Source organism: Aythya fuligula, chromosome 2 (assembly GCF_009819795.1).
Source record: "Aythya fuligula isolate bAytFul2 chromosome 2, bAytFul2.pri, whole genome shotgun sequence".
NCBI lineage: Eukaryota > Metazoa > Chordata > Aves > Anseriformes > Anatidae > Aythya > Aythya fuligula.
In genome coordinates this window covers 68,422,047-68,445,348 of record NC_045560.1, presented here as the reverse complement: position 1 = coordinate 68,445,348, position 23,302 = coordinate 68,422,047, and the positions used below count along the sequence as shown (strand labels likewise).

Genomic DNA, 23,302 nt, shown 5'->3' with positions numbered 1-23,302 from the left:
TTTCTTCAAATTTTCCTTGGCATGGCTGTATCTTTTGCACAAATTCCAGAACAACTTTCCATTCTTTTCTCCTTGTGATTTGCTAACCTGTTCTTCAGGATCCCACAGTTCTGAATCAGGCTATTACTCCTTCCTTCTCATTTCTCTATATTATTATTATTACTTTAACCCAAAATAACCCATACTCCTGATATTTTTCACCTGTCTTTTGGAAATCAAATTTCCTGAAAGGCAATAGTAAAATTTCTATTTGTGTCCATGGGAAAAATTTACCTTACCACATCAAAAATATCTAAAGTAAAGACGATCGTATCTATTTGATTCTGTTGAACTGTCTGATATTCTTGTCCAACATTTGGCCTGGTCTCCTTATTCATTCCTAAATGAATATTTAGGAATTCCTAAATATCAGTTTTCTCCAAAAAGAGGCAAGCAATCACATCCAAATTAGTATTCAACCTTTAGTCAGAAAATACATCAGTTGTCCTGTCAGTATATTCACCAGGTATCTGAAGATTCACGAAGCTTCCTCTGAGACAAGACGGAAATGTCACCTCCTTGCACTAAGTGTGTCAAAGCACTTGCTCTTGTCAGCTCAGTGGTTCCTGCAACACCAACGTGTCCAACACCAGTTTTCTCTCTGCCATTCCACCAGCAAGGGTAGGATTTTGCCCTCAACTATTCACAAGCAATTAATGCATTATTGAACAGGAATAAATAGATAGCAATTAAATAACAGGTATTAATGCCTTATTTATTAACATATTAATAGTTGGCCTGAGAGTAATAAATGCAAATTAGTGTAAAGTGGTACCAAAAATTGTGTCGATAATAGGCCCTGAAGTAATATTGTGTGTTCAAGATAATTACAAATATATTTTCCTTTCAAAAAACTACTGACGTGTAATTTTTTATGGTTTAGTATAATATCATTTTAGAAATAGAAAATTAGCCCTGGTCTCTTTAAAATAATTTTGCAGTGCATCAGGCTTTACTTCAAGTGTAGGTTTCATGTTATCTTTTTGCCTATAGAGCTTGCATTTTTTTTTAGATACCCTCTCTACATGCAAGACTTTTGGGTCTATGCTTGATATACTAACACTGTTGTTTCAGCTTACTGCTTGTATAACTTCTCTCCTCAGCAGTATTCATATGTAAAAAGTCCTACTGCAAGAAATGGCAGAATATAATGGCAGTATATTAAGAGCTAAATCCAGTAAAAATCACTGAGGGACAGATTTATTTATTTCTTACTCCTTCCAATAGCAATTCACGTGATATTCAATTCACTCTGAATTCAGTTCAGAGACTTTAAACATGAGTAAAATGATGCACTGGATATCATACATCCCTAACAATAAATCCAGCCACCACAGACCCAGTTCAGAAAACCATCATTGGTCAGAAATTGTTTAACTAGAAATACTTTCTTTTTCTTATTCTTTTATTATTGTCCTCCTACCTGATTGGGCAAAATAAACCCTCACTGGATACCTTGCTCTGAACTTACTCAGTTTGGGAAACTGGTTGCTTGGCGAGGACTTTGTCACTTTAGGAACATCTACCAACAAGAAAAAAGCCAGGCTGAAATCCTGACCTCCCACTGACTAATGGTGAGTTAATGTACTGCTGTCTGCAGTTAGTTCCAATATTCCCAACTCTGGAATTTGACATACAGTTAACATAGGCCCATCTCCATAAACCTCCATAAATATACACATCTGCCTCTATATCTAGTAAGGCTGAGGGGTGGAGATTCAGGCTTCCCTCTAGTAGAAGGTGCACAGGACACCATTTCTGCAAATGTTTCTGCCTGCATTGGTAGGCAGCATTTTTACCTCTTTGCAGCCTGCCTCATTAAATACATTGTACATGACTTCTTAAAAATAATCAGGTGTTGTTTCTGTGCTGTGCTGGGCTTTGGTGGCTTTCTCTTTGGTGCATTCCTAACTACTGCGTAAATGTGATTGTGGCCGTGTAATCTGTGTACCTGGGAAATATAATTCTTTTTGTTGCTAATGAAGGTCCTACAGCACAAATTTATTAAAGGTATACTTTTCCATGGGATAATAATTGGGTCGATAATATTAAACTCATAGGCTCATTATTTAATTGCAAGGGCAGATTATGAATACAGCTTCTAAAATGTATTTTAATGAAAAACACTACATCCTGACCTAATCATATCAACCTTATGCTATCTAATTAAGGATGCAAAAAATCATTAGAGTTGCAAAATATTAGTTCCAGCTCCATCAGGCTGCTAGCTGCCCCTTCATGAATATATATATTTTTTTACTCTATGATAAATAGTTAATGAGGTAAAAATGACAAAATTTGCATGTAGGCAAATTAGTTTAATAGAGTGCTATCTTCCTGGTCTACAGAAAGTGACCTCTTTCCTATCAAAAGAATGACTAAAAATACTTTGAAATGATGGCATGGACTTCATTCTACAAATGACAAATCACTTCTGTGAACAATATAAAAATTAAAAAATGCAATAACCTTAAATTCTCATCATACTGTAAATGTGTCCTCTGCTGCTGCATTTATCAATTTAATAAAAGGAAATTAAGCATATTATAAAATACCCATTTATGGAGAAATTTTTAATCCAGGGAATAAAAACGAGAAGCACATAGTTAATAGCAAGAAAATATTGCAAAAATGTAGACCTATTTTTTCCAGAAGGTTTGACTGACTATTTACTTGAATGACCTCCATTTAAAATATATTTTTTATACAGAATGATAAAAGATATGACTGTCTCATGCTTCCCTTTATAAAAACCGCTCACAGTTAATTTGGTATCTTATTTAAAAATTAACACATTAATAATGCACGCAGTAATACCTGGTGATGTGTCTTCCATACTGATTACTTTGTACAATTAGACATACAAAAGGACAAGATAAATACCTTATGCAAATTCATGGCAGCAAAAAGGATCTTTCAGAATTTTCAATATCAAAGAGCATAAAAGACTTGAAAACATAGTTCCTGATCTTGCAGGGAGATGCTCCACATGGAGAACATTATTTCTGCAGTGGAATGTATTTTTTGCTATAAAACTAGATTTGCCAAAGAGCTTAGGAATCTTTGTTCCATCAAAATAATATAAGCAAAAAATTGGAGCAGATTGGGAAGATTTCACATTCCTGAAGAATATAATTTCTTTTTTCACAATATTCATACAGATAGCTCAGGAGTTTGGGGCAGTATTTTGCATGCACAAATTTTGCTCATTGTGAAGTAGATCCTATGCCCACTGAAGCAAGTGGAAGAGATCCTACTGCTGTCAAGGAAGCAAACTTCTGCACTCTTTCCCTATTACTCCTTTCTGCTCATATTGTTCGTACTAGTATGTCCTGTACAGAACAGGAATGTTCATTATCACAGCTTGGCATTTGGCTAGGCTGTGATAATAAAGGAAATAAAGGAAAGGCATGAAACTGGTGCAGATGTAGGCAGAATAAGAATCAGAAATTTGAGGACTTTGGGTGGAGACAAAAGTATTCATCACCCCACTTTAATTGAAATAAAATATGCACTGCTTCCCGTGCAACATAGGGGCATTTTCTCTCTGCTCTGACTGTACTATTCCTGCTACTGGGCCTGACTGAGGCTGGTCCATTTTTATAGGATCTCTGGGCATTTCATACATGCCATGCTGCACTTTGAGAGCAGAACCAGACACTTACATGTCTATAGCCACTGGTCATGTTCCTCAAAATTATGTCCCGAGAGAACAATGTTACCATGACTTATTTTAGCAGTGGACGCTCCAGATTTCTTCTATACAGGCACAGACTATCTGTGTACTGAAAAGCAAATTTTGTTTCCATTCTTTACCATTTCTTTTCACCCTCATCCACTACTACTTTTTTTTTTTTTTCACTCAACCGTTTCTGCACTGCTGTAAAAAACAATATGCTGGTAATGTTATTAGAAACACATTAAGTACTTAAACAAAAAAGTAGTTGTTTGCAGTTGACTTATCTACCAATACCTTTTCCATATGGTACTGGTGGTCTAGGCATGTAAAATGGAATCCACCATATATTCTTTGTTTAACCTGATTTGACATATAACAAAGGTAGTAAAAAACAATCAATCATGAATGACTTTGTTTTAACTTACCACAGAATTTTTTTTTTCTTTTTTTTTTTTTCTTTTTTTTTTGGGGGGGGGTAGTTTATTTAGCTTACTGGTGTAAAGCAAAAAAAGTGCTATACATATAAAAAGCAGGAATGTCTGAGGCAGGTGGCTGTGGGAGCTTACTCTCTCATTTAAACCCTTTCCCTCTTTCCCTATTGAAATGCAGCTTGGTATTCTGCAATTCAGGAAAAAATAAGCTTACTGAGTATCTGCTTTTTCATTCAATTTGTACATTCGCCTTTTTATTTTTCCTATCAGGGTCCAAACTGTCATCACACACACAAAAAAAAGTGGAAAATAATTACAGCTGTGTCAGATGTTTATAGTAGTGACAACTGAGGCTATATATTTATACAAACTGCTGATCTTTCAGAGGTAGCTATAGTGATTTGAAAAACCTGCAGACCCTCAGACCCTAATGTGAAATCACTTGTTCCAGTGGGAAGAAGAAAAGAAAAAGAAAAAAGAAAAAAGAAAAAAGAAAAAAGAAAAAAGAAAAGAAAAAAGAAAAAAGAAAAAGAAAAAGAAAAAGAAAAAAAGAAAAAGAATTCAGACATGCTTAAGAGGGCTAATTTCCTTCCTAACTGGAATTTGCTCATTTTTACCTTGAAGCAGTAGAGTTACTGAACAAAGCATTGTGCTCAGAGGCACAGACATATAAATCCAGTTGATGAACACTTTAATTATTGTCCAAGAGCTGTTTTATATGACAGTCCCATGGGAATTAACAATGCTGATGCAAACTTGGAGAACAAGAGAGAACACGTGCCTTGCAGGTTACTGACCCTGTTTTTTCTGCTATTTTCAATTCTTTGAAAGCCATTAATATCAGAAGTCATATTTGTGGTTGTGAACACCAACACCGGACAACTTGCAAACACAGGTATAAATATATCTCCTGCATATCACAGTTTAAAGTCTGTATATGGGACTAGATGTTAGCGTCCTAATGGAAAAACAGAGTTGTTTTCATAACCAAAGTAGTGCAGACCAAGTCACACCTTAATTACCTCCCACTGCACAGTTCCAACTCAGCCCACTCTTCTGCGCACTCCTGGCAAGAAAGGGCCAGGAGCGACAGTGGCTGTCATTCCTTCTGACTCACTGAACTCATGCCCCTCCTCTGGGCAGCCCCAATCATGCCCTTGCTGGGAGTAGACTTGACTTGTCTATGGGGCTTCCCAGCTTGCTCAGGTGGTTAAGAACTTCTCTGGGATGATGCTGACATTTAAACATATAGTAAGTCTCTACGACTCAGTCAGAAATCAACAGATGGCGTAAATAATCTTTGATGGCTCTGATGCTGTTAAGCCTTTGGATACTAACCAGACTGTAATCCCTCAGGATGTTCAGGCAATGCACATCCAACCTTCTCACAAAAATCTCCTGAACATGCTTCTTAGCTTCTCCATCAAAAATAAATAAATAAACAAATATATAAATAAAGTCCTTAAGAATCATTTTCTTGTATATCTGTGTGCTTTCAGATAACATCCAGGAATACAAAGCATTAATTTGGACTAGTGCATCACAGGCTCTTCTTGAACACACTTTGCCACTCACCATCCGTCTTTCACCTTTGATTCCTCTCCACTGCTCAGCTCTTTTCATAATGTAGCTCAGCTCCTGACTGGAAATCTCTAAATCCAGTGGAACAAAGAATGCACCTTCTTCACCATGAATGCGTCGAAATAGATCCAACAGCCACCCTTCATTATGTAGCCTAAAGACAGAAATTACATACTTTTTTTTTACTTTTTTTTTTTTTTCCTTAAGGAATAAGAAGCTTCTATCCCACAGGTTCTCCAACATACCCTCCCATCCCATCCTATACCATCCCTCCCATCCAAATCTCTGAACACTTTACAACACCTGAGTCAAATCACATAACTGTAAGCAGCAATTTCTTTTAATTATTACAAGATACTGACTTCCAAAGGAGTTCTTAATCTTCAGAAGTGTCCAATGTCTGTTCTCAGGTTTGGGCTGGGTAACTAGCCCCAGTGCTAACATGTAGTACCTCCACTTAGGCATGAATGGAAGTCCTGTTGTGCCAGAGTTTAATAATGGGCAAACCACATCATATGGAGAAGGAACTACTCATGATTTTTTTCAACGCCAAACCTGAAGTCTGTGCAATCTAAACTTCTCTTGATGTTAGAAAAGTTCATTTGTTGGTTTTGTTTTTCTATGACATTTCTGTGCTGTGGTAGGGAATTGAATAAGCACTACACAGTAAAATTCTCTACCACAAGAAAGGCTTGCTGTGTGGTATTTCTTAATGTAGGTGAAACCAAGAAATATTGTGAGGCTTTTGGGAAAGCCTAGTGTCACATTTTTAGCCTTAGATGAACTTTAAAACTTAAAAACACTTTTGTTAAATTCAAATGGAACCTCTTTCTCATTCAACTATTAATGCAAAACCAGGGTCTCAGAAAAAAAAAAAAAAAAAAAAAATCTGAAAATATAGAATCTCAATCTTGGATACTGAACTGAGGTCTTTCCTTTTGTACCCTCTTCCAAGCTCATACTTTATTACAATTCAGTCATTGCTTGGTGCCAAGCTCAGCTTTTCCATCCTTCACAGTGACTGGCTGGGTAGTCATGAGAAGCATGACTACTAATAGGGATTGCTGTGTGGCTTTGCAACCAAAAATGCCCAGATTTCTGTGGTGCTGCACAGGTCTTTTCATTTATTGGCAGATGGAAACGAGCACAGGCACAGATTCTTTAACCCCCTGAACTCTTCTCCTTTTCATGTGCAGCAACACTAGAAGCAGTTTTGTGGCTGATCTTTATTCTTGAGTGTTGTGTTAGCATGTATTTGATAACCAATGGGTAGATGGAGGGAAGCAGACCGATCAACCAAATCAGAATAAAGTTCACATTTACACTAGCTCTACATCTCACCTTACAGTGCACACAGGAATTGCAGCAAAGCACACTCAATAAATTGTTTAGTACAATTTTGCACCAAACTGAGATTTAGTATGGAACAGAAATAAGGAGAGGCACCAAAAGGCAGTTTTTCAACTTGATCTCAGAAGGAGCTTTAGCTTTAACTTGAAAAGGGAATATGTACCTTAGGGTCAAGCCCTACATCCAGGAATTTCTGTGATTGAGTAGCTATTCCAATACTGAAATCTGGCAGCTGGCCTCACCATCAGATTAGGGGTTTATATCCCCTGCTTTGCTGCAAAGAGTTTCTATGTACATCTTTTTCATACCCTCCCTTTTTGAAACATTCATTTTTGAAGCTGTAGCCATAAATTTGCTGTAGTTTCCTAGATGTCAGTTTGGGATTCTTTTATCAAAACAAGAGACTGGCAGAAAACAATGTAATTGAGATATAGCTAACGCTGGGAATATAAACTGGGTATCAGGAAATAATAGAAGAAAATCCAAAGCATGGAATGCAAATCAGTGCTGAGGTAGGGAAGAGTACTAAAGCATCTTAAAACACATTGTGGAATAGAAGGGTTTTTTTTAAACATTATTAATACCTTTCACGGCATAATTTTGCATATTTCACAGCCTCTTCAAATAAAAGTTTTTCTCTTACTGTATGTATCTACATTAGATGTTTATTTTACAACAGACACATTTTTGCAAACATTCACTCATACTTTAGTAATATCTTGATTTTAGTTGAAAAACTTCTAATCAAGCTTGTGGGCTTTCTGGCCTCCTACTCATCTCAAAACAATGACATTTTATGCTGTTTGTCTTTGAAATTCCAGGTCAGCGATTTCAATAACTTGCCACTTATCTTGCTAAACAAGAACAAGACCTTGCCATTTATTTAAGCTCACTTAATGTAACATTCTTATTTTAAATGAAGCAAAATTTAATGCAGTTAAATTACTGTCTATTTGCTGCCATAAGCATTTTCTATATGAAGATTTTAAGCACATGGTTATAAACAATATAATTAACTTTGAATTAATTAGGAATCATGAAGCCTGTCTTCCAGCATTGTTCTTTTTGCCCAGATATACTCAGCCTGCTTCTGTTACCTGCTTTCTGTTACCTGTATTTCTTTTCTTTGGCAGGAAAACTAACAAAACAATTCTTGCATCTTAACATGGCTTCTATAAATATAATAAGAATAATTTCTATTGCTAATGCAATAAAGAGCAAATCAAAACTCAGATGCTATGTCCTAGAGATATGAGATGCAGTCAAATATCTACAACTTAATTTATTTGTCACAAAGAAGACCAAAAAACATTGAAATGGCTTTCTATACAAAATCAGATCAAAAAATGGACTTCTCAAAAATTTACACAAACCAAAAACTGAATGGTAGAATGCTTATAACAATACATCATGTCTTTATTTGAGACTTTCTCACGTTTTTTTGAAAACAACTGTAAAAAAAAAAAACTGTAAAAAAATCATTTTGCTTTTAATATTGAAAAATGTAGAATTTTGAAGCTTGTCAAAAAAAAAAAAAAAGAAAAGAAAAGAAAAAAGAAAAAATCAATACCAAGAAATTTAGACATAAACCCTTTCCAGTAGACACTTTTAGTTGAGCTGGCTCTGGATTTTCTCACAGTGCAGGAAACATTTCACCAACAAATTCCTGACTGTTTCTACTGTCTAGTGGAATTAAAATGAAGGAATTGTAACCAGAGCCACTACATTTTTACAAAAAGTAATGAGAATATCTCTCCATGCTACAGGTACTACAGAGTCCCAAGTCACCCAAGGGGAGACAGGTATGTTGTTTTATAAAGATGCAAAAAGATGCCTACTGCTGGCACAAGGCTTTCCAGCTGTTAGAAACAGGTATTTCCCCTACTTTCTTTGGTGTTCTGGTGGGTTGACTGTTCTTCTCATATTTTTTTTGACAGTGAAAAAATTTTATACTTTTACATATTTTATAAATATTACATTATTTTTATATTTTTAATACTTTTTATATTTTTTATACTGAACAATTCGGCTAAATGGCAAATAGGTGAGTAATTCCAAACAATGGCACCCAAGGGACAAAGTCTTTCCTGTGGACCAATGTCTTAGGACACAAAAGACATCACTCAACACTTAGAAGAAGAATACTTCTGGGATATAACAGATGAGGACTATTCACACAAACGGATGTCTTGTTTACAATACTTTTATCTTAGAAACAAATGCCATTATATCAATATTAAGGGAACGCAGTTAAAGTTATGAATTGCAGATATGTTTTCCCTAAAGATACTTGAAAATGTTTTAATGCTATCATTAGTGGACTATGTGTTGCTTAAGTATGCTAGGTACAAGGTTCCCATTTTGCTGGGGTATGGACTGATGAGGAAAAGAAAGTTTATCCAATCTCAGAAGCTCACAGTATAACTTCACCCTTCACAGACTCCAGTATTCAAAATGTTTCTTTTTGTTATCAGGCAAAGAACTTCAAAGACCTTATGCACAGTAACAGATTTTGTTATCTTCCCTTTGTTTTTGTATTTTGCTATGAATCATTTTTAAAATGTGTTGTACTAAGACAACATTTTTTCCCCCAGTAACATTCTTCCCCCACCCCTTTATTGGAAAACATTATGGGAAAATTGATCCAGAAGGAAAGAAACCTTTGATGATCTTGCACCTGTTCCCCAGACAATGAAGATGTTGGTAATATTCTCATAAAAACCTGCCTTACAAATGTTTTAATTTAAATTAATTTTCCTGAGTAATAAACGACAGCAGCTAAAACTTATGAAGCTATTCAAAACTATTAAGTCAATGATTAAGAAGGCATTAACATCTCAGAAACTAATTAACTAGACTACCAGTACATTGGAGTTGTGTACAGCTTCCAGGAATGCAGGAACTCTGAAATGCTATGCAGAAATATAGATTGCCATTTATCTTTTTCTGCCTGCTGCAATGGAGTTTGTGCAAAGGAGATTGAGAGATGATTCTGTCAGATGGAGGGAGTATGCTGAGCTTTACTATTCTTATACCTGCCTAGACCCTGCCTTTGCATACAGTTTTTTATTGGTGCTTATTCAGTGTTCATTGCTGAAGGGAATCAAATGCCAGTACAACATTCATACTGCATTATGGATGAATTGTTCAGAAAAAAAATAAAAGAAAAAAGAAAAAAAGAAAAAAAAAACTTTTTTAGGCAATAGATAACCGAGATAAATTTAGATAACCAATCTCATTTGTTTCCAGTGTCCCACGCCTGTCCCTATTGCCTGTACAGTTAATGGTGCCAGCTAGATGGGTGGAAAGTCAGATGGTCAAACTTCATGATGAACTAAAGACTAGCAATACTGATAATATGAAGAAGTCATGAAAAAAATGAGTTGGAATAAGTCACATCTATGCCAGGAGTTGGACTTGATGATCCTTGTGGGTTCCTTCCAACTCAGGATATTCTATGATTCTACATCGTGAACTGTATTTAAGCCTCAGTCACATCAAGCCAAAAATCTTGTCATCTAAAAAACCCTACTTGGAAGTCTAAAGATAAGGTCTTCCAAGGTACCTAAATGCAAGTATACATACTTTAAAGTTTAAACTGTGAAAATAGACACCACTGTTGGAAGCCAATGGAGCAGAGGCTCATAGACATAATGAAAACTCATGGTATCAATTACATTCCTTTTGTGGAATGGCTGCCTCTTTGACTCATTGGGGCCACAGGAGCCATCACCTCCCTGATTGTCTGCAATTTTGGGTTTTGGTAATGTGTCATTGAAACTTCTTTTCCGATATCACTGTATTTTATCTTACAAGAGAAGGAGCTTGTGCCTAAATTCCTAAGCGAATAATGAAACTAAGAGACATACCTTAGAAAGTAAAGGTACAACACTGCCGAGGAGATGATGAACAGGACTGTGTAAAGCATCACAGTGATTAGAGCACCGAGAACCCCCGACTCTTCTGTTCTTAGAAAGACCCAGTAGAGCTTTGCAGCATCAGCAATGGGTTTCTCTACACTGTTCACAAGTCGCTGCCATGGGGGAAAAAAGATTGACATAAGCAAACACCAAACTTAATTAGCCTATATACCTACAGACATAAAAGAACCTGAATTTCTTCATAAGAAGTGCTAACTGTAATCTGTGGTTCACCCATCTTGTGTCTGTGACACAAAGTTTGAAATTAACCACAAGATGTTTAACTTACATAGATGACTTTGTGGCTCATGAAACAAAACTCAAGGTCACAGTAATAGCACTTAATGAGGGTTTCATTAACATAGTTGAGAAACAGTGGAAGGAGAGGAAGGCTGAAATTTGCTTTATTTCAATGACCAGTGGAATAATATTAAATGATTTATGCTGCTGTTGTTGGGAGTGCTGAGTGAGCAGAAAAAACTTGTGCCAGTGCACAATTCCAAACTGACCAGTCTCAAGGTGTCCTTGTTACAAGAAGAATACTGGTTCCTATCAGACTCATCAAGATACCCATTCATCATTCTGAACATGTACACTTTGGATGGCATATATGCTCCAGCTCTCAATTTCAAAACAAGTCAGTGTTTGGTGCTACCATTGGAAAGCAAAACCAACCATAATGTTATCTGAAAAGCTCAGTGGAAGTATTACCCTGTCTGCATGTGTTGCTAGCTAATACCTAGTATAGCTTTTCTACTAGCCTTGCAAACAACATCATCAGTCAAAGAAGGTAGATTCACCAAGCATCACTGAGACCCAATGAGGTAAGAAAAAATGGAGAAAGCAACTGCAAGGAGATCAACAGAGCATACCAGCAGAGTTTTAAGTGTTGCCCAAAGAGGCTGACCTTCTTTAAGTGCAAAAGAGACAAGTTCCCCCTTATAAAGCAGTATTTCAATTTATATACATGCATTACCATGTCTGCCTGGAATGTATTGTCATAAAATGAGATATTGCCATCAGACCCCACTCTTAGCATCCAGTCAGTCCCATGTGAGAAGCCACAAAGAACAGCCTGTAACTCTGAAGAACCACCAAGCATAAACATTATTTTATGGTGCAACCATCTTACTCAATTTCATTCTTTCCTGAGAAGAAATAGAGACACAGTGAAACCAGTACTACTAAAGAGATCTGACTATACTATACTCCCACTGCTGTGGTGGAGTTAAAGATACCTTTTAATTGTACAAAGTAGCAGCTGTAAGTTGCATCATTAATAGATTCTACTAAGATACATAACCATTATATATCCTACTTAACTATGCAATTAATACTTTTTGTTCAATTGCTCTGTAACAAAATAAACATAAATAACTGTTTTCCTTCTACTGAGGATAAAATAAATATCCAACATAATAAATCTCAGTAAGGAATTAATATTCATAGAATAAAAATTGTAATCTAATTGGGAATAATGTACTTTGTGTATTTTAACATGGATTCACAGAGAGTCCTGAAGGTTTTGCAGCACTCTATGTTTCAATATACTTCCAGTAAAATGCGGGAACAGGTTTTCCAAAAATCTATGTGATTTCCTCCCCCCTTGTTTTTTTCCATATCTAGTTCTTAAGAACTAGCTACTGTATTGACATATTATTGCCCTCTGCTGGATCGATTTAGAAGAATTCAACTACTTGAATCAGAGGTCTACTTCTCAGAGAATTCTTCCATTCACTTTTTTATTTTTTTATTTTTAAGTGACACAGTGAGAGCAGTATTCAAGCTGAATCCTATTAACATGTTCTGCAAGGACATGTGAAACTGCACCACCAAAAAATCCATTATTTATCTTTCAGAGAGGGAGTTGGTGACCTTTGAGCTTCAGGAAACCTGCATCTTCTGGAACAACTTGCCTGGACTAATCCTTAGCAGAGTCAAAACTTTCTCCCTGTTTTTGGCTAACTTTGTGGTGACATGCATAGCAAAGGAATGACATTTACAAGTCCTGTGATGAGCTGTACAAGGGATAAAATTCTTGACTATACTTTTGTTCTCTCTCCACCCTTTGCAACAATGCCAGGTTTCTATAATTTAAATTACAGGTTCTGGGAGACCAGCAATGACATATAGAGACTAGTCACTAATTTAGATTTGTCAATATATTTAAAAAAAAAAAAAAAAAAAAAAAACAACTCTTTTTTTTATCTCCATGGTTTACTTGCTCTTGTTGCATAAAAAGTTGGCTGCCTCCATCCTTTTCTTACCAAGCAGACTGTCTACCAAAGACAACCCTCTGCAGAGCGCTCATGTTCTGAGATCCCTCCAAAGAAGCAAAATTCTGAATGGCAAATAAGAATACATTTCTTTCTTATCCAAGCAGTTCTTTCTGGCAAGAGAAAAAAATAGCATGAGGAAATGTACATGTATCTCTCTATCATTTTCTTTCTAACTATGCAATTGTGACAGTCCTTCTGTGGTCTTCAAAGACACAATCCAAGAAAGGTGTCTTAATTTTAAATTATTTAAATAGCATTCATCAATACCTGTCTTCTGTACTTGTCACATCACACAGTGATGGTCATGTGAGCACTTCACAGTCTTTAATGTTTTTTAGGATGACAAACATCCATGTTGCTAAAGAGGTGCTACTGTGCATTTTACAAGCTGTACAAAGTGACTGGTCCCAGGAAAACTCTGGCAGAACTCAAACTGAATTCAACACAGTCATAGGCAAGTTTCTTACCCCTTGAATGATCCTTCTGCAAAGCAAGCCTGGATTCACAAATTTCACACAGTATCTCACATTAAGAGCTGAAATCCCGCAAGCATTCAAATACTAACTAGTCTTCCCTTAATAATAATAATAATAATAATAAAATAGTAAACAGCAAAACCTTTGTCCCTAGGGCTCTCTGTCATCTTTCATCAGTATTAAATCCATCTAGGATGGTAAAATATATTCTAGCACTAAAATAACTCATATTACTATGGCATAATATTCAAAAAGGCTTGATCTGAAATAGATGGGCAAGTAAATCTGAAATAGCTGCTGAAAGAATGCCAGGAGAAAAAAAAAATCATAAATGGGATACCAAAAACACATGTAAGAGACAGTTTCATTTTGGAAAGGATGCACATACTATATAGTGTAATATTTGAACAAAGGAGTTTCTACCAATGATAGTCTCAGTGGGTAAAATTGCCAAATTTTCAGTATAAAATACAGAGAGGGGTGTGCACTGTAATCAAAACTTACCTTATTCATATCTCACATTTCCCTCTGAACAAGCAAACAAGCCCTATTTGAAATTGGTAACAAAGCCATACTGACTCAAACCAAGCACATTTTAGTGAAGTCAAAAGCAACAATTTTCTCAGTGCAGTTGTGGTAAAGGCAAAGTAGACCACACTCAGACCTTTCCTCCAGATTTTTTAATACACCAATGGGGTGTGTGTGTGTAAAAATTTAGTTATTTTTAGCCTAGATATTGGGAAAATACCCATTTTCTTCCTCAGAAAGAAAAAAAAAAATCTTCATCTGAGTAATTACAATTAAAACTCAATTCTGTGCATGGCTTGCACCATGAAATTAAAAACAAGTAAGCAAGCAAGCATGCAAACAAACAAAAAGCCAGGCTGTCCAAGTGAAAACTACAGTGTGTTATCACATGCTAAAAATAAGGCATTACCTCCCAAGCAAGCCACAATTAAACTTGAACAGGTGAATTTTAATTTTGAAAAACATCACAATGGGAAACATTATGTAAGCAATGGACAATCACATTTTAACAGGACTTAAAAGGAGAGCTCAGGTTAGTGAATGAGGAATCAAGAGACATGAGAAGACCTGTTCCATGACAACGACTGTAGATTACCCTTTCATTTGTAGTAAACAGCAGAAGTAGATGTCTTTGAAAGCAGGCAGGGGAAGGACAGTATCACACCTTCACAAAAATTTGTAGCGCCCTGTGCCCATCAAAAGGACCCTATGTCAGCTGCACAATGAGATCTGGATCTGAAAGGCATGTTCCGGGAGACTGGCCACTGTATGTGACAGAAGTCCCCTTGCCACCAACGTACAGATGTGCTACACAGACCATATGTAGGCACAGGTAGAGCTGAGGGCTTTGAACATATGACTTCAGGTGCGATGGGGGTGTTTCCATAAAGAAGTTCATCTTCCTATCTTACAAGTCTCTCTAGGTGTTCCACAAAATAGTGTTAACTACCTTGCATGTCAAATAAGTGCACAATACCCTCTCCTTTTGCTTTGCTTTTGCTCTTTTTTCATTTTGTCTGTTTCAGTGCTCAGAAATATCTCCTATGCTAATGCTAATGCTAATAATCAGGACCGCTCATTAACCCATCTCTGCTAACATCCAAAAGTGCAGTAATCCTCTTCAAAACAGATGCAATCATTCCACTGGTGTATTCATTTTCTTATATCCATATATGACTTGTGTAATGCTCTTAATTTTATGCAGAAACATGGTGACTCCATTAGATGGGAATTTTGTTTAAAAAAAAGTAAATAATAACATTATTATTTAATTTCTTTTTAACTTTCATGTTCCATTGCCAGGGGTGGAATTTCTTATCTTCCACTGATTCACTGAATAAAACAAACTTCTACGTCAAGGACTCATGTCCAAGTTATTTTAAGTGACTTACCCCCAGGAACGAATCCACTACTAACACTGCCAAGGGGTCCAGCACTGTCCAGAGTCCCAGAGCTATGATAAACTTTGACAAGAAGGAAGGGAATGAACCAAACAGCTGCTGACAGCCCCATTTGATCAGGACCATAAGAAGTAGCCCAGCGTTCAAGGTTAGGGGTCCCACCACAACCACGACCAACTCTTCACTGGTCTGCAGCAAGGAGTTCTGGTAGCACAGTTCAACAGTGTGAGGGAAAAACTGGAATCTGTAAATTAGCACAAGGAGAGAGTTTGTCTGTGCTCTTGGATAAACCATTAAAAAACACACACAGCACATGGCATTGTAAATCACAAGCGTATGAAGCTACTCAAAGACACAAAGCCTTCTCCTCCTGCCTCCTCATCCTTTGATCTCATCTCTCAGTTCACTCAATACAATTCTAGATCCTTGGGACTTACCAGGCTGGATTATATGAGTGTATTGGGTTTACATGGCAACATTTTGGTAGCAGGGGCCTGCAAGGGTGGCCTCTGTGAGAAGAATCCAGAAGCTACTCCATACAGGCCAAAGAGACCTGCTGTTGGCCAGAGCCAAGCCAATAGTTGATGTTTTTAGTGCCTCTGTGAGAGCAGATTTAAAGAAAGGGGGAAAAAAACTGCTGTGCCACAGCAGCTGGGAGAATGAGGAGAGAGAACCAGCCCTGCAGACCCCAAGGTGAGTGCAGCAGGAGGGCAGAAGGTGCTTCAGGCACTGCAGCCTGTGGAGAGGCTGGTGGAGCAGGCTGTCCCCCTGCAGCCCATGGGTCCCACATGGAGCAGATCTCCATGCTGCAGCCCGTGGAGGAGCCCACACAGTAGTAGGTGATCTGGTGGAAGTTGCTGCCCATGGAGGACACATGTTGGAGCAGCTTGCTCTTGACGAATGGACCCCATGGTATGGACCCATGTTGGAGCAGTTTTTGAAGAGCTGCTGCCTGTGGGCAGCTCCCACAGGCTCAGTTCGGGAAGGATGGCATCCAGTGGGAGGGACCCCACTGGGAGCAGGGGCAGAAAGTGACCATGAAGGGGCGGCAGAGACAGAGTTAGGAGCTGACTGCAGCCCCCATTCCCCATTCCCTTGTGCCTTTCAGGGGAAGTATATAGAAGAGGATGGATGGTGGGAAGGTTTTTGGTTGGTTGGTTTTGGTTTTAGTTGCTCACTGCTCTAGCTTGTTAGTAATAAGTAATAAATTATATAAATCTCCCTATGCTGGGTTATGGTAAATGGGGCTGCGTCAGGCTGGCGGGCGGTCACCAGTGGGGTCCCTCAAGGCTCCATTTTAGGGCCGGTACTTTTCAATATTTTTATAAACGATCTGGATGTAGGAATAGAAGGTATTTTGAGCAAGTTTGCTGATGACACCAAACTTGGAGGAGTTGTGGACTCGAATGAGGGTGGAAAGGCCTTGTAGAGGGATCTGGATAGGTTGGAGAGCTGGGCGATCACCAACCGCATGAAGTTCAATAAGAGCAAGTGCCGGGTCCTGCACCTGGGACGGGGAAACCCTGGCTGCACGTACAGACTGGGCGATGAGACGCTGGAGAGCAGCCTAGAAGAGAGGGATCTGGGGGTCGTGGTAGACAGCAAGTTGAATATGAGCCAGCAATGTGCCCTGGCAGCCAGGAGGGCCAACCGTGTCCTGGGGTGCATCAAGCACGGCATCGCTAGTAGGTCAAGGGAGGTGATTGTCCCGCTCTACTCTGCGCTGGTGCGGCCTCACCTCGAGTACTGTGTGCAGTTCTGGGCACCACAGTACAAGAAGGACATTAAACTGTTGGAGAGTGTCCAGAGGAGGGCTACGAAGATGGTGAAAGGCCTGGAGGGGAAGACGTACGAAGAACGGCTGAGGTCACTGGGCCTGTTCAGCCTGGAGAAGAGGAGGCTGAGGGGAGACCTCATCACAGTCTACAACTTCCTCGTAAGGGGGTGTCGAGAGGCAGGAGACCTTTTCTCCATTAACACCAGTGACAGGACCCGCGGGAACGGGGTTAAGTTGAGGCAGGGGAAATTTAGGCTTGACATCAGGAGGGGGTTCTTCACAGAGAGGGTGGTTGCACACTGGAACAGGCTCCCCAGGGAAGTGGTCACTGCACCGAGCCTGTCTGAATTTAAGAAGAGATTGGACTGTGCACTTAGTCACATGGTCTGAACTTTTGGGTAGACCTGTGCGGTGTCAAGAGTTGGACTTGATGATCCTTAAGGGTCCCTTCCAGCTCAGGATATTCTATGATTCTATGATTCTATTTTGCCCATTACAATTATTGTTGAGTGATCTCCCTGTCCTCATCTCAACCCTGAAGTCCTTTTCATCATATTTTCCTATATTAGCCACTGTGTAAGAAGGAATTGAAAAGCTTGCCTATGTAAATATGCTGGTGCTGTAGTAGACAGGAACTGCAAAAGATATTATGAGTTATGTACAGATGCTGAAACACAAGGCAAAAATTTCAAGCCAACTGAAGTGCCTTAGATTTTGCTCCTAGCTATAGGTAAAGTGGTCTGATATTCACTTTGGTTCTGATTTGTGAATGCTACCACTGTGTTTGGTGGAACTGGAGGGTGTACAACTTGATCTCTTGTTCTGAGGGAATGCAGCTCCAGATTCAGATGCTGATTCAAGGCATCTTGGCTTGAGAACATTATCCTTAATGTAGCTGACTGTCTGGAACAGCTGTGATTATTGTCTTTGAGCATGACTACCTTTCTGTCACACCTTGCTTCCTTCTGTTCTGTTTCTTTGCTTTCACATGCTTTTGATGCTTGGCCTCCCAAAAGCTTTTTTGCCAGCTGGCTGAGCCCTCCTGGTCTGTGCAAGGCCAGAAGCTAGAGATGGCTGGCTTTGCATCAAGATCTAGAAGGCCACTTTAACCATAACCAGCACTGTCCAATGTCTGCCCAGACACCCTATTCAAATTTTACCCAGTAATCCTAGTTATCACCTAGTTAACTCAAAGCAGAGACAGGTCACAGATTTGCAAGTTACTAGCACCTACCAATTTTTATTTTTTTTTAATGATGCTTTAAAGTGAATATACATATATGTGTGTGTATGTAAATGTTTGTACTGGAAAAATCTTTCCTACCCTAAATACAACAGTTTTTTTTTTGTTTTTGTTTTTGTTTTTGTTTTTCTACAAGCCCATTCTCTTCCCCACAGCAACATATAGGGAACTAGGTATATATCACCTTGTGGAGTTGTTCTCCTATCCATCTTTTTTTTTTTTTTTATGTCAAATGATGACATGTAATGATTTTCCTGGAGCTCTATAGAGAATTCTCATTCCTGTTCTAAAGTTAATGTATCATATAGTTAAAATATGTCAACCCATTGTAGTCATCACAGTAAAACTGATATATCAAAATTAAATTATTCTGAAGTATTTTACTTATAGATCAATTTGGTAACATCAAGTATGATTTAAATGCCTCTTCAGTTCTGTGCATTTCTGTTCTGAGTTGAGCTGGGACAGAATTAATTTTCTTTTTAGTAGCTGGATGCATCCTAGCAACAGGCCCTGTAGCTACTCCAACCCCTGCAGCAGGTACTCCAATGTGGCTCCCTAGGGCAGAAGCCAGGCATGAAGGAAAGGTATCCCTTCAAGGAAGATGTTATTTGTCATCCAGGCAAGTTGACCACTATGGAGAGAGGTGTCCAGTACCTGAGGGAATTAGCCATGCTAGAGGTTGTTTAAAGTGATCTAGACAAAAAACAGTTATCCAAAGATCCAGATGAAGTACACAAAACACATGTGGCAGAAGTTTGTATGGAGTGCACCATTGTCATATGACAGCTCATTGGCGGCAATAACCTGCAAAGATGGAGATGGTTAACTAATGGATGAATTGTCTGGCCAATTCTGGCAATATGAAGAAAGTATCTGTTCCTCCTTAGGGGCCCGCATCTCAGCTGCGGAGAAAATGTCCTAGGAGTTCCAGCAATTCAAAGAGATTATGTCCTACTCCTCACCTCAAGGCCACACCATTTTCTTATGCATTTCGAAATACTTGATCCAAAATGATAAATTATTCTTTTGGAAGATACATAATCTGTTGGGTATCTCAGAGGAGTAAGAGGTAAGGGTGGCACAAGATACACAAATGGACACATCGTGTTCTGAGTTTAAGATATATTTCCCCTTTCTGTTAGGGTCACACTTACATATCAGATCATCTAGTGTTTGGATGTGGTCCTTGTTCTATGAATCTCTGCAAATGCTTCTATCTTGGTTGCATGCAGAATCCTTAGTCTCAGTCGCCAATTCTCTTCGTAACATAAAGGAACTGCTTTAAATCAAGTGATTTGTATAAATATTCCAACAGAGAGAGAAGGCGACAGGACTTACTTTGTAACTGGAACAGAGATGGTCTTAAGGAAGATCCACTGGCTACAGTAATGCAGGTAAAGTCTCACAAACCAAAGCAACACTACCAGCAGTACAAGCAGCCAGAAGTCCCAGGAACACCAGCGTGCAGCTCCCAGCTCTGAGAAGGCTGCACATACCCCAAAATGGAAATGCTCAGCAACCCTTCTGGACAGTTTCACCTCAACAGCAGAGTGGCAGCTGAAAACATGGAAATAAAACAAAGAGTCATTGGAAGAACAGGTAAGGAATTTATTGAAACACAGTAAAGCCCTGTTATATAGATAAATGTGTTCCGATCAAAACAGTTGATTGACCAACACCTCTGACAAGAAACAAAAAAAAAAAAGAATTTTGTTTCCAATGCTGTCTAGATGATTTGTGCTTCCTCCCAGAAACCATGCTACTTTTACAAAGAAGACAACAAATTGCATTTAAAACCAAGTTTTTAAATGACTTTTGCCTTCATTTTAGTTTTCTTATAAATGACTCTCCAAGGAACAGTTCATCACTTATTTTCCTTCTGAGAAAATGGTAAAATAACTGTCATATTTGTACTGACCAACGATTTATTTTATTTAAAAATGTGAAGAGCTTTTTGGAGTTTGAACTTTAGTCAAATATTTGAGTACACATTGTGGGCTAAAACTCCTCTTTAAACTAGTTGCAAGTGAAAGAGAAAATAGAAGGGAACTTGCAGTGTATAGTATTCTACTAACTGTGGTGTGATTTGCGCTTTAAGCTAATTACTACACTGTTTTCCAATGAGGGGAAAAAATGAGATGCAGAGATGCAATCTTGGCATTATATTTCCAAGAAACTGGAGTATCTCAGCTGATTCAAAGCTGAAAAGACAGTAAATTCTTTGACCTTTTGAAAGTAACTGTTATGCTTATTTCCATTGATTTAAATGACTAAGCAGCTGAGATGCAGGACTCTAGGACTAATATGATGTCATTTTACTCAGGCCATTTTTTATATTGATTGAGACTTCTGAAAGTTTAGAAATATAAAGATCTTTTTGTGGAAGAAAACATGCCGGCTTTTTTAAGTGTAGCATATGACTGGAGAAGAAGTGACAGCAATATTTGCACTGTACTTTATACTATTTTAAAGCATTTTCCTGTCTACATGTACGTATTTCTTAGATAGCTCTGTATGTTTCTTTTTCTAGCAGTCAGAAATTAATACTCATATCTCTCAGAAATACAAGTAGCAATGGAGAAACTCAAGAGGATTCTGCACTTGGTCTAGATTTGAATAAGCAGGAGAGATAAAAAATAAAAAATAATAAAAATAAATTAAAAGTAAAAAAAATTGCCAGCCATAGGCCTGGATTTTGGGTCTGTTCTTGGCATTATATATGTCCTGACACTTGGTGTTGAGCAGGATACCTGTGCAGGAAGAGGAGGAGACATGTTTTCACAGAATCACAGAATCGTCTAGGTTGGAAGAGACCTCCAAGATCACCGAGTCCAACCTCTGACCTAACACTAACCAGTCCTCCACTAAACCATATTACTAAGCTCTACATCTAAACATCTTTTAAAGACCTCGAGGGATGGTGACTCAACCACTTCCCTGGGCAGCCCATTCCAATGCCTAACAATCCTTTCAGTAAAGAAGTTTTTCCTAATATGCAACCTAAACCTCCCCTGGTGCTACTTCAGCCCATTCCCCCTCATCCTGTCACCAGGCACATGGGAGAATAGACCAATCCCCACCTTGCTACAGCCTCCTTTAAGTTACCTATAGAAAAAAATATGGTCGCACCTTAGCCTCCTTTTCTCCAGGCTGAACAACCCCAGCTCCCTCAGCCACTCCTCGTAAGACTTGTTCTCCAGACCCCTCACCAGCTTCGTTGCCCTTCTCTGGACTCTCTCAAGCACCTCAATGTCCTTCTTGTAGCGAGGGGCCCAAAACTGAACACAGAACTTGAGGTGCGGCCTCACCAGAGCCAAGTTACAGGGGGACAATCACCTCCCTAGCCCTGCTGGCCACACTGCTTCTTATACAAGCCAGGATGCTGTCAGCCTTCTTGGCCACCTGAGCACACTGCTGGCTCATATTCAGCTGACTATCAACCAATACTCCCAGGTCCTTCTCTGCCAGGCAGCTTTCCAACCACTCAACTCCCAGCCCGTAGCTCTGCTTGGGGTTATTGTGCCCCAGGTGCAGGACCCAGCACTTGGCCTTGTTGAACTTCATACAGCTGGCCTCAGCCCATTGTTCTAGCCTATCTAGATCCTCCTGCAGAGCCTTCCTACCCTCGAGCAGATCGACACATGCACCTAACTTGGTGTCATCTGCAAACTTACTGAGGGTGCACTTGATCCCCTCATTCAGATCATCGATAAAGGTATTAAAGATATCTTACATATAAAAATATAAAGATATTTCAGACCAGTACCTCTTCTCATGAGAAGGCACAAGCTTTACTCACCTGACTGTTCAAAGAACATGAGGTGTAGTTATGAGGGAAAAACCACAAAAATTAGTTTATCTGTCTCTTATAAGGCCTTAAGCACAAATCCCCCAAATTTCCCACAGAAAAATGTGTTGGTCTGAAATTGGTGATTCTTCCAGTGACTATAGATTGATTTGTCGGCAGCTTTGAAGGGCTTTTTGAAACATTGCAGTCTACTTTGTTTATATCCTAATCAATCACAAAGTCCTACTTTAAAGGCTTAAAGCTACGTTATGAATCACTTTCCTCATATTGCAATTATTTACCCACAGCGGCCTACAGAAGCATCACCACACATATTTCGTTAACATTATGAAATCATAGTCCATGCTCTGTGAGAAAGAAACAAATAAAAATATAAAATGAGAAATATAATTGTCTGTGGTATTATATTAATATAAGCATGGCAGTCTGGGTGTTCTGAATCTAGACTGTACTACATTTTGTTTTATATAAAGGAATTCTTTTCCTTTTTAATAATTTATAATTATTAATTAATAATTATTTATAATAATTTAATAATAATTATAGAATAAAAATAATTTAATGAATAATCTGTCTAAATCTCCAAATCTACACATAAGGTATTCACCCTTTTAGGAGAATTAATAGGGCAGGAGTAGCCACACAGTTTTATAGCTTAGACTGAATAGTTTGTTGTTTTTGTTGTTTGTTGAAAAAAAAAAAGGGGGAGAGAAAAAAAAAGAAAAAAAAAAGAAAAAAAAAAAGAATACTGTCTTAGTATCTTAGTTCATAATATTCTTCTTATCCTT

General features: G+C 38.3%; 1 protein-coding gene across 1 annotated transcript in view; it reads right to left on the bottom strand.

The window, feature by feature from the left end:
• The window catches only part of OFCC1 (orofacial cleft 1 candidate 1), a 185,336-nt gene that overhangs the window by 38,076 nt on the left and 123,958 nt on the right, over positions 1-23,302 (bottom strand). The window contains exons 17-20 of the mRNA XM_032181084.1: positions 20,045-20,263; positions 15,675-15,927; positions 10,950-11,113; positions 5,725-5,884 (exon numbers count right to left, since the gene is read on the bottom strand). Of these exons, the coding sequence (XP_032036975.1) occupies positions 5,725-5,884; positions 10,950-11,113; positions 15,675-15,927; positions 20,045-20,263 (796 nt within the window). The remainder of the gene's footprint in view (positions 1-5,724; positions 5,885-10,949; positions 11,114-15,674; positions 15,928-20,044; positions 20,264-23,302) is intronic.